Here is a 17,921-nt window from a genome sequence, read left to right as displayed (position 1 = left end):
GGACAGAACAGTTATAAGAGAGAGAACATTTTTAAAAAAATCAAACAAAAGCGAGGCTGGATTTAAACTTAGAAGCATACTCCATTTAAACGCATGGCCAGAATATCAAATCAAAAGGTCACACACATTCACCTCCTCCTCCACCCCATTACGTATTGGATCTTCAATCACAACAGCTAGTGTGAGATGGGACATTTTAGACACTGTTGCATCAGCAGAAGCAAAACCCATCTTATGCAAATGGGTTTTGGGAAGAGGAAAAGGCTGCTAAAATTCAGAGGTCATCATTCCCCCGAAGCGATGGACAGCTTGAGAAGACTGAGGTAAATCAACAAGAATCAAAAGTGCCAAAGCCAGAGGTTCAGCCCTTCTGCAATACCACTGGGACGCCTGGACCCGCCAGCTCTCTGAGTCACCACTGCCCGCCGGGCCGCTGCAGCGTCTCCCTTCCTTGGGACACAACACAGAGAGAGTGAGTCGCCACAGAGCCGTCAGGGGCTGATTCCTACAGTTCTGTGTACAGGAGAGAGCAAATTCCCAAAGCAGGAGGTGCTAACAGAGTCTTCAGGGCAGAGAGCAGGGGCTCAGGGAGAAGGCCCAGGCCCTATTGCACCCCAAAGCCCTGCCTTAGGTGCTGTGAGTTCACCTTGTGCTGTTCACATGAGGCCTCCAAGGACGGGGTTTCCTGGATTTAATGCTCTGACTTCCTACTTAAATCCTCCTTCTTTTTCTCAATCTGATTGGAGGACCGCAGTGTTGTGAGCTAGAAGTACAAACACTGACAAATACTTTCATCAAGTATTTTATTTAGGAATGAACTTGCATTTCTCCCCCTCTCCTCCCCCAAGCCCCTAATTCTTTATTATTTTTATTTGTTCTTCCTCCTCCAGGTTCTGAAACTGGTACAAAATCCTAATCTATTAAAGCGAACTTTTATACTTAGTTAATCCTTGATTATTCAAGATTGTCTCTGCATGAATTTTTCTGGGGAAAAAAAGTTCTGTGATGAGTCCATGTGGGAACAACTCCATAAACCTTTGTTTGCCCTGTGCTTCATCATTAACATAAATGCTGTTTGGGACTAATGTAGCTTTACCAGGTGTTTTTCTCTGAGGATTAGGGAAACAAAGGCAGTTTCAGATACAGCAGAACCGCTTTTTATCTTTTCTTTTTTTAAAAAAAGATGAAAGTGATTTTAAATTACACAGTGTTACAAGATGACATTTGAAAGCCCTTAGTACCAGGCTTAACATGGGCCTGTAACTCTCTTTCTCTGCTTCTTAAGCATTTCTTCTACACAACCCCATCTACAGTTTGAAAGACCCATGAGTCCCCAATGCAGACATTCAGCCCATTGGTTCTGGGAAGGTTTCTAGCACAGAGACTGAAAACCACATCACAAGATCTTATTCTGGCTTCTGTACAACTTTTGGTTCCTGCAAAACTTAAAAAAATGAAAAGTTAAGTTGACCCACCGCAACACGTTGTCTACTCTCTGTTTCATCTAAAGAGTGACTTAACAGAGGAATAATCTCATGGCGTGGCAGACAGAACCAGAAATTCTTTCAAGTGGCTTCTGGGGTATCTTCAGGAGATAAAGTGACTTTTTGGAATGCTATTAAAAAGTCAAAAGTGCAAATGTAAAAATCTCTTTGGAGTCTTAAGATGCCAACAGAGCTGGATCCCATTCCCTCTTGCCTTCTTGTCTGTCCTGTGGCAACCACCGACACGTGTGGGGAGCTGGCCTGGCTAAGTTGCCCCAAGTTCATCCAGCTGGTGCTCCTGGAGCCAGTTTAAAGGTGTACTTCTCCAGGGCATCACTAGGTGGTGCAACTGGACAACAAACCTGAAACTCAGTTCCCGCCCACGTGCTCCCTCAAGGGCCCTTCACTTTAGAAAAGGCTGAGTGCAAATATCCGCTCAGCAGTCCACGTGGGTGCCCCTCCCAGCACTAGAGCACCCTCCTGTGGTTTTCAGAGATGAGGATCCTAGAGAAAGCTTTCAGAGAGCAGGCTTATTCTGGAAATTTTAAGTAGGGTTGACTCCATGCTGTTTGAGACAAGTCAATAAAGCAATTCTTCATTCATTTTTCCATTTCAGGCTGCCCTGGCCTGTTTTGCTGTTGTGTAGTATATACTTTGATGCAAGAGCACAGGACTTCCTTAACATCTCCTAATACAGGGGTGCGAGCAGATCCTGGTTCTGTCCACCATGACCAAACTCCTCTAACTGCTATACACCAGAGCAAGGTTGAAAAGTCTGGCCATCTGAGTGGGAACTCCCTCAGCTCTCTAGGCAGAGACAAGAAGGAACATTCCCAGACCCAACGGTCTGTGAATTGAATGTACCAGACTTTTCCTTTCAGATTCCTCAGGTCTCAATGGCCAACGTTCCCTCACAAGCCCCTTTGGTTCCTGCTTCCCCAGTGGGACTGACCAGTGTGAGAGAATGCCCAATGGAGGCTTTGTTCACACCAGCCCCGCCCCAGAGGAGGCTGGAGTGACACTCAGTTCCTTAATCGTCTGCTTCTTTCAGCTGTTCCCTTCCCTTCAAGTAACTCGCCTGAGCAGAGCCTGTGCCTGTGTCACAAATAAGAAAGCTACAAAGGAAGCTAGTTCTTGGCTTTTGCTTCTGAGGGGCCGAAGACCTGTACCTTCAGGGATTTCCAAGGGTACTTTTGACCAAATGAGATTTTTACTTTCAACACTTACTTTAGGACCTCAGCCCCATAGATAATACAGCTCTACTGCAGAACCACTGCCAGGTAGGCTGCCATGATGTGTAGGAGTCTGTTTTAGGAATTTCTCCCACTGGAAATGGTCTCCATGTGTATGAGTATTAAATAAGCTGACCTTTACTTTCTTATATGTTGCTTTAATCCTGCCTCTGTCTTCCCTTTAAGAATCAAGGCATCCAGGTAATTCAACTGGACTGTCCATCCAAACCACCATCTGCTGACCTAACTGTGTGATTTTAAACTCTAATCTTTAACCTTTACCACATGCAGGCTCTTCGCTACACATAAATACCTAAAATTCGAAACACTGACGGTATGAGATTATTTCTGATAAAAGTACACTTTATGAATTAAAACAAAATATGTTACTGAAATAAAGTAAAACTAATAATCTAAAAGTTGTTTATCATAATCCATTTTAATCATCTAAATTATTTACATATATAACAAGGATTCATCCTTTTTAAAGACATGGGATTATAAAAATCAAATAATGATACAATAATACATTAAAATATATTAATAAATATTTTTCAGCACTCAAAATGTTTTCTCCATGAGAAAGCAGGCTCCAGACAAAACTGCCTAATATACAAGTTTTCCCAATTTCCTCCCATAATACCAGTTGTTAGAAAAGAAAGGTTAACCACCTTCTGTCTTCAAAGGTTCTGCCTACTAAGTCTTCCCAGGCAGATGGCAGCTCCTGGAATTGTGCTGTTTGGCAACAGGAAAGGGGAGACCAAGGCAGAGAGCAGGCCAGCCTGAGTACAAATCCCAAGACGGAGGATGCCCCAGGCCTCCCCGTGGAAGCTTATCTGTCTGCCCATGACTCCACGATTATGTGCATAATGTCACTCAGGGTCCCTGGGCTGATTTACACCGAGTGATGTGCTTCTTACGTTCCAAGAATCAAAATGGTCCCATCATTCCCCACAGGGGAAAAACAGCCAAATCATTAGCCAAGCCTTTCCCTCCTGCACAGAACTTTTGACACACCTTACTCTGAAAACAATCTCAGAAGAACCCTTGTCTAGATGATCAGACCTTCTCTAAATTCCCTTCAGCAATCTCATTCTTTTTGGCCGCACACTTCCAATGTGACCCCTCTACAGTTTCCACTGGTGGTTTGTGTGCTCTTCTCAAGAGGTGTTGGGATGGATTTGTTCCAGGTTTGAGGAAGGAGGGAAGAAGCAACAGACATGCCTTTGTGTGTGGTTAGGAAAGTGGTCAGGACTTAGCTCCTCATACCTGGTCCCCTTGCCCTCGCTGCTCTCAGAGGGATATTCTTAGCTGACTTGATAAGCTTTATTCCTTCTCTACAATTTTTCAAAGATGAACCTAATGGTGCTTCTTTAAACTCACAGCATTCACTTCTGTTTCACCTGTCAGGCTGCAGGGAGGGGTCACCACACTTGACACAATGCCTGCCACTTCAGTCACAGAATCAGCAGACACAGCGTCTCCTACACCACTGTCTGCTTTCCAGAAGGGCACCAATGCTGATGACAAAAGGAGGTAACAATACCTAAGCTGGTTTCCTCTTTGTGAGAAGATTCTAAATAATGAACATTTTCATTCCATTGCAAGCTTAATCTGGTAACTTAATGGCTAAAAGATAAAAATATACCTAGGTGTTAAACAATCTTTTTACTTGATGATACCTAAAGTTTATGTCAAAGGAAAAAAAAAATTTTAAAAAGAGTCCCTTGGCCACAGGTGTGTGAACTTACCCAGGGGATGGGAGACACCACCATGAACCTCAGCTCTCACCTGCTCTGTACTATAAGTGGAGTGTTGAACCTTCCATGAATGAAAATTGTCAGTCACAAAGATGAATGTGCTCTTCTCAAACCTGGTGACTTGGAAATGTCATTAGAATGATGACATTGGGTTAATTCTTCTTTATCTGGGTCTCTCCCCCTCAGCCCAAGCAATGAGGAGGTCCAGGAAGTCTGGGTAAATAGTAACCCATGTGATCCTGTGATCCCAGGGCCCCCGAGCACAAAGCTTTGCATCCCAGTGACCCCTAGGATGTGTAATTCTGCAAACTCATGGTCATAACTTTAATACTGGGGGTGGGGGAGTGGGTGGGGAGAACACAGAGATCAGGCACAGCTCTTTTTCCAGATTCATCTAGAATTCTCTCTCTAAAAAAGCTTACTAACATCCTCTTAGGGTTTGCTGGATTAAGGAGAATTGCTAAAGCACTTTTAAAAAATCCATTTTGAACACATGTATTAGCTGGAACGAAAACACACGTATCTTCACTACAGTTAGGAAATGGACAGGCTGATCTCTGAAGTGCTGTCTGAAATCCTGAACACTTTCTGGGCTTCTTCCAATTTTAATATATCATGCAGGTAACACATTCTCTCATTAACCTTTTGAACATTCCAGCACTCAAAATTTCCCCTAAAATTGCCCAGCTCAGCTCAGTTTGGAGGTCATCAGGGGACTCGAGAAGCTGCCCCTTAGACGTGGGAAGCAACCCAGAACAGAAATGGGGAGCTGATGCTCAGGACTGAGGGGGAATGACGGGGCAATAATCCACTTCTTTTTAGCAGCCTTTCCTGCTCCCCTTTAAGAGCCTGCTGGGCCATGCACCTCCAAGATGGGCGAGGAGCCGCACCCATTTGTTACAAAAGGAGGCATCAGACTCTATTAACAAACGGAACCCCACGATGGGAGTGCTTTCATCATCACCCACACAGACGAGCAGAAGCTACAGACAGAGAGCCACTACGGATGGTGCTCGGAACGGAAGTGAGAATGGCCTGGAACTCTGCCTCCGGTAGAGGTGCCAGGTTTACAGGACTGATGGCGGTGCCCTCACCAGACCCCTCCTCCTCCTCCTCCTCGGCCGCTGGCGGCTCCTGCATCTCCTCTGGGAAAGCCTGAGGCCGGCTTGGGTAACTTCTGCTGCCTGAGACAGTCACACGTGCTCGGGACCTCTCACCTGAGGTCTCTGGGTGCTGAACTGGCGTGGAGGTAGCTAGGCCTGGGAGGGAAATGTGGTCACCTGTGTCGTCTTCTTCAAAGTCGTTAAGGCAGTACACTTCGTCCAGGTCAACATCCAGTGTCCTGAAGCCCTTGGTGACCACACCAGGCCGGGGGTCCAGAATGCCCCCGAGGTGAGGCTGGGCCAACTGCTGCCAGTGGTGAAGGGTGGCAGAACCTTGCAAGGAGAAAGGGCGGGGGGAAGGGGGTGACAGGGAGAAGAGAGGATTAGGATGGGAGTCTAAGCTGATGGCTCTTCACCACCCTCCAGCATGGAGTGCGAGCCCAGGGGGCCCTGGGCGCTGCAGGTGGACTCAGGGAGGGACACCCACGGAATTGCCTTGCCCCTCTCCTGCTGTGTGTCAGGTGCCAACCCCCTTCCATGCCCAGAAGGAGCACCAATCCCAGGGTAAAAATCCATTTTTTTAACAAAGTAAAATTAACATCATACTATGTGTCAAGGATGTTGGGTGACAAACTCTTTATTTTAAGCAACTAATGTCAACCCCCAAATTCAACACAGAATCACTTTGGACATAGAAGAGGAAAAAATAAGCACGACAAGCACAGAAAGAGGGGCGGGGAGCGGGGGTGGATATGTGTGGATTCTACGCCAAGCACACAATGCTGGGAACAGGGAAGACAGCAGAAACAGAATAAGATGATGCCAAACCAATTCTAGGCACCCACAACAAGAGAAAAGCAAAAAGAAATGATCACAGCACACGGATAAATGGTGGGCACGGCCGTCACCTCCTTTACCTAAGTTTTCTGTACGCTGCCAGCAGCCCTCACGGGCTGCAGGTTTGGGGAGTGGGAATTGGCTTAAAGAGATGTGATTTAAGAACATGCAAGTCCACCCAGAGGTCTGAAGCAGAGAAGCCAATCTCCTCAATGACACCAGACCCTGAGACTCAGATGACATGGTGTAAGGTCTGTAATAACACCAGAGTATGTCCCTGAGGACCTTGAGGATGCCAGGTATTCACAGAGTAACAAGACCAAGCCTTCTTAGGAAGCCTGGGCTAAGAAGTGTATGTACTGAAGAACAACATCTCAGATCCTTTAGCATGTTGCTCTGTGCCAGGATTCTGCCCAATCCACCTGCCAGAACAACTGTTTCCCCCTTAGGACATTATTACCCCTCACATGGCTCTGAGTGCCCGGCCCATGAGGCTGGGCATGCTATCCCCATTCCACAGATGAAAAAGCTGGCCACACTGAAAACATGCCAAACTCAACAGAGAGACTTTGAAAGTGGTGCTCAAGCATGAAAATGTAAGAGTCTTCCTGCACAAATAACCTCTCAGACTGTCACTGATGGTTTCCTGAGGGCATCCTCTGTGAGGAGGGCAGGGATCCCTCCATGCTGCCCTGGGGAACATCAGAAAGGGGAACTAGGGAGGCCAGGAGCCAGCAGCTCAGGAGTCAAGATAAAAGAAGAGGGAAAGGCAGGCAGGCAGGCAGTGGGGCCAGGAAGCGGTCCAGGAATGTAACTGCGCTCTCCAACCCTCTGCTGTGCCCAGTTGAGTGCACTGCCTCCAAAACACTGCTACAAAATAATTTCTCATCGGATAGTCTCAGCCTAGGAGTCTTAAAAGGGTTTTGCAGATGGATGACTTGAAATCCACTTAAAACAGAAAAAAGTCATACACACTTTGGAGTTTATCCCGGCATTAAGTGTCACAAGTACAATAGCAACCTACTTAACTGGAATCTACTGAATAAAAATGGAAAATATTCTAAACGCAAAAAAGAAAAGAAAAAAGACCAAAGGTGCATATAATGAAATAAACCTGTCCATGGGATTCTAAGTCTTAGGTTCCATGGCACTATTTCTTAAAAAGATACCCTGTACAGAGACATGTCAGCAGGGCAGCTTGTTTTATATGTATCACCTCAACTCATTCCTCAAAACCACCCGTCATGGTTAAGTATTATGACCCGCACTTTCACAGACAGAGGTTCACTGAAGTTACCTAACTTCCAAAGTCACTGAGTTAGTTGTAGCATAGCCAGTGTTCAGTGCTAAAGGCCTAGTTCTTGCCACAAACTCACCCCACTTCCCTCCCCAAACCACAGGTCTGAAAACAAGCAAGGCCATCAGCATTCCAGCCAGGAACCTGGGCTCAATGAGAATCTGGAGGAATACACAGTGGGCAGTGGAACTTCCTCATGGGTGTCCAGGGCCTGCCAGGAGATGCAATGGGGTTTCCGGCCACTGGGGTTTCTCCTGCCACTCCTGGGGACCTCCATGCATAGTAATCCAAAATGGGCCCACTGTTTGTGTTCACTCTTCACACATCCACATTCCTGGTAACAAAATTGTACTGGGGAGAAATTTTAAACACAGAATTTGATACCTAGCTTGGAGCAGCACAACCAGGGCTCAGAAGGAAGATGAGAAATCCCCAGGTGCAATGTGGCCACACCACCTCTACCTTTGGAAGGGGACAAAAGGCAAAGCAAACACACTGGAAAGTGAAGAACTGTGTCAAGGAAGTGTCGGGTCTCCCCATCCATCTGAAGAGGGTTCTAGACATTTACGATCCACCAGGAAAGAACCCAGTGGGGCTGGAGGTCTAGGCCCAGAAAAGAGTCCGGTGGGCCTCCATCTTCCATCTGTTTAACAGGCTGCCCCATTTTCCCCACCCCGTGCATGAGTCCAAGACACCAATGAGGCTACAGAGAGTTGCTATTTGGAGTTAAATAGCCTACAAAGTACACCGAGTTATTTGCATTCCCTGAAAATGCAGAGCAAGGAAATCTAGTGAGACTGCAGTGGAAAGATTATGCTGAAAGATGCATAATACTTGGCTTTTTACCCCACCTCCCATTACCATCACCTTCTCCCGCCCACATGTTAACAACGCTGGGGTCAGGCAGGCAAAGAGAGAAAATGTTGTGCTCCTAGTCAGCACCAAGATGAAGGCCTATGGAGCAGGGTGTGGATAGGGCAAAAACATAATTACAGTTACTACTCTTTTCCTTCTGTGTGCTTTCTTTCCACACCCCATTCTTTTAACTAAAAGGTTTTCATGTCACCAAAGGAGAAGAAGACTCAATCCATTTATGTCAGCAGGGCACCTGAGGCTTAAAAGTTAGAACTAAACTTGCTGGATAATGGACAGCTTGGAAGTGTGTGCTTTTCCCTAATTACATATTAACTTGTTTATTTGGAAATGCTATCTGGTTATAATTAGAAAGGAAGAGCAAAATAGAGGGGAAAAAAATACTGTCCGACTCATCGTTTTAATGCAGATATATCTCTCTCTAGGTTGAATGTTTTGTTTGTTCTTCACCTGCTTAAAACGTGTAAGGTAAGGTGAAGAGACAAAACACCTAGCCCATCTATTTTGGCTGACACCAATGAGCAGATAGCAAGATTAATTAAACAGGTAAGGAAGACGGAAGACATAGATTGGCTATCTGCTATGATCCCAGCCAACATTCTCCAGAGGCCTCACCCCAGGTACATTTACCTGGGTCACTGGAGAACATGGGAATCCTATCAGCTTCTTGGTGGTCCAATGAAAAAGGATGTAAGAACATGGCACCAGCACAATGCTGGTTGGTCTCAACACTGGTGAGGATAGCCTTTTTACCTGAGTTAACGGAACAGGGACAAGTTCGAGGCGCCTACAAGTTAATAAGTACCTAACAGATGCTGAGCATAATACAAAACACATCACGTTTATTCCTTGCCACAATCTTGTGTGGCAGATGTGAGCGCTATTTTACAGTATGTGAAACAGGGCTCAAAAAGGTGAAGTAACTTAGCCAGCACCACAGTTAGAGCTATAATGAACCCAGCATCAGGCATACTTCTATGTCATTACTCCATCATATCAAATTAAACACAGTAACACAAAAAGGTAATTGCAGAGGAAGAAAAAAAGTTGATTGTATTGTAAACAGTTAAGAAGTCAGAGGACTATAAAATGGAGCCAGAAGGATAGACTCTATCATGAGAATACCTTACAGCCCATATTGATAAGATACGACTTTTTAATGGTAGTAATACAGGTTCCTGGTGAACAGAGTTCTATAGATGAAATTTATCTTGCAAATCTAATGGGATTTCTTCTTATTCTATTAATTTATCATAGAAATACTGCTATCCATGTCACAAGACTAAAAGAGAAAAGAATGACTTGGTCAAAATAATTTCTTAAAAAAACTCTTCTAAAATATGCTTGGAAAACCAGTCAAAAACATATCCTTAGATGATCAATGAAACACAAAGTAAAATGTAGAAAGCAGACAAGATAGAGATGATAAATTCCAATGACCTTTGAGAGACAAAGGAGAAAAAAGAAAAGAAAGGCAAAAAGTAAAATTCCAGAAATGAAAAATTTTATTGAAAGAAAAACAGACATAATAGTGAATCAGAAAACAATCACCAAGCTTACAACTGAATAAATTAAATAAAAAAGGATGAGCTATCCCTCTTCTGAAATCTAAGAAGGACCTACATTATACAATTAGAAGTAATCATGAAAAAGAATGTTTGCCCACCCTCTTCCTTCCTTTTCAGAATAGGGGACCCAACATTTCTTGGATCTTTAACAAGTACAAGCTCATCTTACAGCATGCATCCTAACAGAGGTGACACTCCAGCCCCCACTCCAGGGCTGAAAACTGGTTCTTTTGGGGTGAATAACTGTACTCTTTTAAGGCACAGATACACGTATAATACATAAACAGTATATCTATCACATTAAATTTTCTGAGGGGATAGATTAGGAATTAATGTCTAAAATGGGTTCTTAAAGAAGTTGAGAAATACTGCCTTTACAGAAATTTTGATTTGGCTTTGCATTAGATATATAATACAGAATATAATACAGAATTAAAATATCTTCTCAAACTCCCATAGGTTTTCAAACTAAAGTAGGGGAAAAAATGAATATTACAAACACCTGATGGTTCTTAGCAGGGCAGTGATAAGTAAAGGGAACATACTTTATAATGCTGAAAGCAGAAAGAAAGAAAAGTGCTTCCATGAGTTTAATCATCTAGGGTGTTCCTGATACCTAAATCTGAATGGCCCCTGGAAAAGGTAGGCTTAAGGAGGTACAGAGCTCACTCTCCTTCACAGCCACCCCCTTCCCGGCCCCCAAACTGTGGAGGTCTAGAAGCCTTGCTCAGAACACTCTGCATCTGAAGAAAGCCACACCCTTTTTATTTGAAGATCAAAGCAGAACATGTGAGTCAACAAACAGGAAACTGCTTTCTCATGGCTACTGAATAAACAGCTTAAAACACCGTTTGCTTTGCACCCCCTCCCTGACACCTAATTTTCTGAAAAGTCAAAGCATCAATTCTCTACACTCCTCAGAGCCCTCTGACCTGACCTAACTGACTTCTGAGGATGTCAGGAGCGCCTCTGCCTTCCCTAACCGTTTGTATTTCAAAGATTCTGAATGCAAAAGAATTAGGAAACCAGGGCCAAACACGTTTTCTTTTCTTTGGCTTAGCTGATGGAGGTTAGTCTGGGCTGTATTTCCAAACCTGCAACGGGAGAGGTGGAGGCTGGGGCCCTCAGAGGAACTCAAACCAGCAGCGGGGGTGGCTATCGCGGAAGAAAAAGGAGTAGGCGTTACAGAGGTTGCCCGCTTTCCGGTGGTGGATCAGGGACCACAGGGAGTCGCTGAGGAGGGCAGAGAGGGGCCGAGGCCCCTTGTGATCACCTTCCAGCGGCTTGACGATCTGAAGCTTCTCCGGCAGGTAGGAGCGGCTGCTGAACGACATGCCGGAGAAACCGGTGAACTCAGAGAAGCGCGAGTGTGTGCCCAGGGACATGATGCTCTCGGTGGGCGTCAGGGAGCCGCTGAGCAGCTCGCCCTTCTCCGCCAGCTCCCTGAGCTTCCGCTCCTGCTCCTCCTCGAAGAACCTCCTCTCTGAGAGGTAGTTCTCCCGGCGGAGGGACAGCCGCCGCAGCGCCGTCTCCAGGTCGTGGGAGCCCGGGGTGCCCGGCGTGCCAGGCTTCTTACTCCGCTCCTCGTTTCTAGAAGGAGGGGAAACGGGGTGAGCGCGGAGCAGCCAGCAGGGGGCGCTGGAAAAGCACTGTCCTTACTACTAGTTTCCCGGTGGCAGCTGGAACTTCTAAGGAAACCAAGGCAAGCGGCTGCTGCTGCTGCTGCTAAGTTGCTTCAGTCGTGTCTGACTCTATGCGACCCCACAGATGGCAGCCCACCAGGCTCCCCTGTCCCTGGGATTCTCCAGGCAAGAACACTGGAGTGGGTTGCCATGTCCTTCTCCAATGCATGAAAGTGAAAAGTGAAAGTGAAGTCGCGCAGTCGTGTCCGACCCTCAGCGACCCCATGGACTGCAGCCCACAAGGTTCCTCCGTCTGTGGGATTTTCCAGGCAAGAGTACTGGAGTGAGTTGCCATTGCCTTCTCCAAGGCAAGTGGCTAAAGGTAGGCAAAAATGGGGAAACGAATGCCTGTCCAGAAGAACAATTCCCTCTGTTGGTTTTTTCTTCCTCAGGGAGGTGAGGAGGGGCTACTAAGGTGCAAGGAAAACTTGCAAACACTACATAATAAACCCAGCCCCTACAAACATCTCCCTTGTGACACCTTGGGAAGAAACCTTCTTCAGGCTGCAATTCCTGGTCTCCAACAGGACAGTTGGCTCCAGGGATGCGCCTTTTTCTTCTTGAATTTAGGGATCTGAGAGCTCTAAGAGAGTTCTGATCTAAGCTAGTGGTTATCAGTGTGGAGGAGGCGATATACAGGCAGGGGATTAAGAGGTACCAGTACTTTGTATAAAATAAATAAGCTACAAGGATATATTATACAACACAGGGAATATAGCCAATATTTTATAATAACTATTAATGGATTATAATCTTTACAACTGTGAATCACTATATTGTACATCTATAACTTACATAACATTGTTCTGCAACTATACTTCAGTAAGAAAAATAATAATAATTAAGTCCAAAAAACCCTCAGAGTTCTGATCAAGAATTTTCCAACTATCTGACTCATAGGTCAGAAAAACCAATTTTGTTAAGTCATAGGAAAAGGATGGACAATGAGGGTTGGGGTGGGGCTCCTGCAGGGCTTGAGGAGCAGAGGGAGAGACCACCGCCAAGAAGGACCCACCCCAGGCATGCAGAGTGTGGTAGGCACTTGCCAGACACGCTGCACCCTGCTTTCTGAAGCAAACCAGAATTCTGGTCGTGAGACAGAGCCTGAGTCCTCCTCAGTCTTTCAGAATCCAAGCTACAAAGGGGTTCATGAAATAAATGCCTAGCAGATAGACATTAACATAAAAAAAAATATTCATTTAAACTCCCCTCCAACATTTTATAGAAAAGCTGACTTCTGGCGTGTCCTGTTACACCCCTTTAAACTGGTTAACATAACAGCATCAAGATAAGCATTAGCTCAGCCGGTTGGTGCAACAAATTTGAGAACTGAAAGGTCCACACTTTTCAGGCCTCCCTCTTCTGATGACTGGAACTGTGTTCACTCACCCCCTACCTATCCCCCAAACAGAAAGATAAAAGTCCCCGGCTGGCTCACCCCAGCTCGGCTGACTCTGTTTCCAGGATGATGCTGTTGGTCTTGTTGTCCAGGACCACGTTGCTGACGTCGCTGCCGTAGAAGCTGGACCGGGGGGTGCTGACGCAGCTGGACAGGAGGGAGTTCATGGCTGAGGACTGGTTGGAGCCAGGGATGTTCATGGGGGACGGGGTCAGAGACCGCTGCTTGACGACCTGGTTGATGTTTCTCACGGTCTCAAAGACTCGTTTCTGGTGACTAGGGAGAATGCACAACATCATCCAAGACTAAGCAGTTGTAGGAATGACCCTGGAGTTCAACCCTCCCAACCCTATTCACTGAGGACCCAACAGGCAGCAGGTCCACTGTGACCCCCAAGCAACCTGCCACCCTGTACCTTCCATATGTTTCTTAGGGTGTTGGGTGGAATTCAAGAGATTCAACGCCCACAGAATTCAAGGCTTCACTACATGGTTGTGTCCTAAAGGTGATGCTAGCAAGAGTGATACTGCCTCCTACTTCCCCTAAGCTTGACCTACAAACATATTTAACACTAACTTTTGTCTCCCACCTACTTTTCTTCTTGATAGTCTCTAGAATGCAAACTTCAGGAGGGCAGTGTTTACTGCTCAGCATATAGCAGGGCTCAGAACATTTTTATAGAATGAGTCTTTGTCAACCATTCATATTTTTTAAAAGAGTAAGACTTCAAGTTAGTCTTAAACGTCTATAATGAGATGATAAACACTAGACGAGTCTCTTTTCCGCCCCACCCCCCCACCGGAAACTGCCATCTCTAAGAGCAGAACTGCACTGATGTTCACTTGTTCCCTTTTAAGGAGAAAATGGTAGGTGTGTTTCTGTAATGGCTGCTTCTTTTTGGGTTGCAAAGGGCTTCAAACATGCACTGAGGTTTAGGGACACTGGTTGCTCCCGGGGTTCCAAGTTCTGTCTATGGCATTTGGATACAGATAAAACTTGATTAAATCAAACTCCAGGTTTCTTACACCTCTAAGCAGGTCAAGTGCAAGGTCTCAAGTTAGCAAGAGAGATGATAAAGGCTGACACCCCTAAAGGTATGCAGAAAGGAAATGGAAGCCTTGCTCACACCTTCCCAAAGAGCCCTCTGTACCTCACACATACATGCATGTGTGCTCAGTCGTGCCCGACTCTTTGTGACCCCACGGACTGTAACCCACCAGACTCCTCTGTCTATGGGATTTTCCAGGCAAGAACACTGGAGTGGGTCGTCATTCCCTTCTCCAAGGGATCTTCCTGACCCAGGGATCGAATCCGAGTTTCCTGTGTCTCCTGCATTGGCAGGTGAATTCTTTACCACTGAGCCACCTGGGGAGCCCTTCTCTGTATCTCATACTGCATCTTATTTTTCTTTCCTTAACAGATGTTAAAAATATTTTAAAGTAATGTTTTCCATCAAAAAGAAAGATAAAAGTGAGTGGGGGTGTCAAGACAGAGCCTGTGTGACAAGAGATGGGAAATACATCTGTCCTTCCCCAACTTTCCACAAGTTCATAATATGTATTTAAAACCCAACCAGAGGAGCCAGTTGGAAGGAGGATGTTGTTGTTGGCTTCATTCTCTAACTTCCCTTAATATGGATCATCTGTGGAAGGACCACAGTGCACTTTGGTGCCCATCCCACAGCCCCTGGGAGCTGAGAACCAAGGCCTTACGCAATGTCTGGCGACTCCGACTCTTCCAGCTGCAACTCCTTGCGCATGGTTCCCTCGATCTCCGCCGCCAGGGAGTCCTGGGAAAAGCCGGGAGACACACAGCGAGTGAGCAATTCAAGTGCTCTGTCTCTGGAAAAGAATACGAGTGTGTGGCCCCTGCAAGGGTGGCCAGGGAAGAGACAGCAGCCAGGTGCTCCAGGGGAAGGGAGACCAGAGCAGGTAAGCACATGGGGAGCTCCGTCCAGCCCTTCAAAAGGGGACTTCAGAGTAAAGAGTCAGGAGATGAAGGAGAAAAAAAAAAGACAAGCTAGTGGGAAGGTCCAAGGGTGGAGGCAAGGAGGGGAGTGCTGGACGCTATGGATTAGGCGATGAAGCATCAGAATGATGTTTATAAATGAATGACATAATCAGGATTAAAGAGGAAGCCAGATATATTGAGTTAATTACTAAAATGTTAATAACAGAAAGTGTGATAGAGTAACTGGTAACAACTGTCGCTCTGAGCAGGAGATTAGCACAGGTGGTATTTTGGGACATCTGTGGCAACTGACAAGTGCTATTATGATAAGACCTGTGAATTTGATGGATGACAAAGTCCCAGAGATGACTGTGCTGCTGTGCTTGTTACCGCAGCTGCTGTGGTTTGTTACCTACCTTCATAAGGGAAGGAAACACCAAGTGCAATTAGGGATTAATGAACAGAAAAAATAAAATCTTCCTCTGAAGTTCACAGGCCCCCTGAATCCTGTCTGTAGATCCCAGATTAAGAACTATTGCCATAAGGTGAGAGAATTGGGGACATACTTGAGAAAAACTGCTACTCACTGTTTTATTCAGCAGTTAGAAGGGGCTGGGAGCAAGGGAAGCAGATCCGAGTGTTCTGCTCCAGAAGCATGGGCATGATGCAAGCTTTAGATTGCCTTAAATACTTTTCATGCATAATGCACTTTATAAATAGCCGTCTTCAAAAACTGAGCTCTGCCAACAGCAGAAAAAGGCAAACAAAAGCTCCACCTCAGCAAATAATACAAGCTGAAACTCAATCTCTCAAAAAGAAATTCATGTAGACCTTCAACTCAGCTTTTCTTGTGGCATGGTTTAGTTTTAAAATACATCTGTCCTTGAGAGCGGGGAACGCAGGAGGGTGAATCCCAGGAATACAGGAAACAAGATGGCCCCAGGAGACGAGAAGCCGGGAAGAAGGAGAAGCGAGGCAGGGGATATACAAAGCCACATGGGGTGTCTGTGAGCCGAGCGTAGTGAGTGCGAGATCAGCGGATTCGGGGGACAGAATGTCCTTGGCTGCCTTCACTGGGATCACTGAATCACCCATGTGCTCCTGGGAAAGGTGACTGCTGATGTTGTGTCTTTCTTTTTGGTTTTACTTAGATTTCAGTCAGGCTGAGAGAGAGTTCCAGCCTGACTTTATATGTGAAATCAGAGGAGAAAAAAGGAGACTATGATTTAGGAAAACTGGGCCAGACAGCAAGGGGTCGGGGTAACAACATCAGCAATGGGGTGGAGGTAGGGAGGAATAAGAGCCCCGAGTAAAGGCCAATTCAAAAGGGACCAAGTTTCACAAATATTTATACAGCCCTCCATGCCTGTCTCATTTTAGGGGGCTTTTCCTCAAAAGTTATTCTCAGAGAGAACTGGTATTTCATCAAACCATTGAAACAGAGCCTGGGAACTTCTTGGTGGTTGGTTTTTCGGTCTGTGATTCAGCCACCCAGATCTAATGTCTAGTGAGGACCTGTGACTCTACCACATGCCAAGCACTGTGCCAGGTGCAGAGTATTAAAGAGAGGGAAAGAGGAAACAGAAAATAAGACACGGGCCCCCACCTTCAAGGGGTCCTAGTTTGACAGAAGAAGATAAAATGAGAAAGTTCCCCAACCAAATATTACTGGGAAATGACCAGCAGAGGGGCTCTACCCTTTGCCACCCAACCACCCCTACCCAGGGAGAGGTCAGCCTCCTGGAAAGCCCTCTTCTCAACCACATTCCCCTAAGGAATAAACACGAAACAGATCAGGCCAGAGCTAAAAAAAATAAGATTGTGGGGAAATAATATAAAAAATATAAAAATACTGCACAGAGCACAAAGGGAAATATTTTTTCATATTACAGATACCAGAAGTAGTTGGGAGAGTTGTTAATAAGCATACAAAGAACTAGTAGAACCAGAAGGCAACTTAAGAATTCTGGAATGCACTTGGGGGCCCAAATAGCACATACTCTACAGAAAAAAATAACGTAGAAATAGCATCTTCCAAATATTTGAGGTGCCTACAAAATCCATTTCCTACTAAATTTATCTTCTAAGGGCAGGGGTAAAAAAGATAGATTCAGAGGGATGGAAAATAAAGAACCAACTTGTCTCATGTGGTTAAGAAGCTACTGGCTGGGCTCACAAGCCCTCAATTTGGATCCAGATCCAAGCTGTAAAAGGGAGAAGCCAGCCACCCGTAGACTCAGCTCCAGACCTGCCCTCCTCCCAGGAGCGCCTGCTAGCCTGAGGGTGGGAGGCGGGTGGCCAGGCGGCAGGCGGGCACTCACCATGGGAAACAGGCCCAGCGAGTGGTAGCGCCGGGACGTGGTGTTGGGCATGGTCTTGTTCCGGAGGTTCTTGAGCTCCTCCTGGGCCTCGTGGAGCATCTCCATGCACTCCGCGTACTTGTCCTCCAGCTCGCGCAGCTGCAGGAGACCAGGAAAGAGCAGAGAGGGCTGGAATGGTGAGACCAGGTACCTCCCACGAGCCCGGAAGACCCAGGATCACTAACAGATGTCCTGGCCCCCCAGCAGGACCAGCTGTCCTGTGGCCTGAGGCCAAACAGTCCTCAAGGCATGGTTTCTCTAGAACTTGGGGAAGGCTTGCAGACTCAGAAATCTCCTGAGACAAAACAAACAAGAGGGCAAACCATCACTCCCTCATTTCCTGCCACATCTTTGAATGGAGTTCCTTCTGCACACC

The 17,921-nt window shown here is 46.0% G+C and overlaps 1 protein-coding gene across 32 annotated transcripts in view; it reads right to left on the bottom strand.

The window, feature by feature from the left end:
- The window catches only part of TRAK1 (trafficking kinesin protein 1), a 155,628-nt gene that overhangs the window by 7,693 nt on the left and 130,014 nt on the right, over nucleotides 1-17,921 (bottom strand). For 8 of the 32 annotated variants that reach the window (XM_086366120.1, XM_086366136.1, XM_086366119.1 and 5 more), the window contains 5 exons: nucleotides 17,507-17,644; nucleotides 14,948-15,024; nucleotides 13,275-13,511; nucleotides 11,428-11,744; nucleotides 5,571-5,912 (listed from right to left, as the gene is read on the bottom strand). In XM_086366120.1, coding sequence (XP_086222246.1) covers nucleotides 5,571-5,912; nucleotides 11,428-11,744; nucleotides 13,275-13,511; nucleotides 14,948-15,024; nucleotides 17,507-17,644 — 1,111 coding nt within the window. Of the gene's footprint in view, nucleotides 1-379; nucleotides 451-3,136; nucleotides 5,913-11,427; nucleotides 11,745-13,274; nucleotides 13,512-14,947; nucleotides 15,025-17,506; nucleotides 17,645-17,921 lie in introns of those variants that run through there. The other 24 variants (XR_015150980.1, XM_086366127.1, XM_086366116.1 and 21 more) reach the window with 6 other exon arrangements.

The sequence above is a fragment of the Bos grunniens genome, chromosome 22 (assembly GCF_055505025.1).
Source record: "Bos grunniens cultivar Pamir isolate PY7600 chromosome 22, Bosgru_T2T1.0, whole genome shotgun sequence".
Taxonomy (NCBI): Eukaryota; Metazoa; Chordata; class Mammalia; order Artiodactyla; family Bovidae; genus Bos; species Bos grunniens.
The sequence above is the reverse complement of the archived record's forward strand: the minus strand, read 5'-3'. Positions and strand labels throughout refer to the sequence as shown.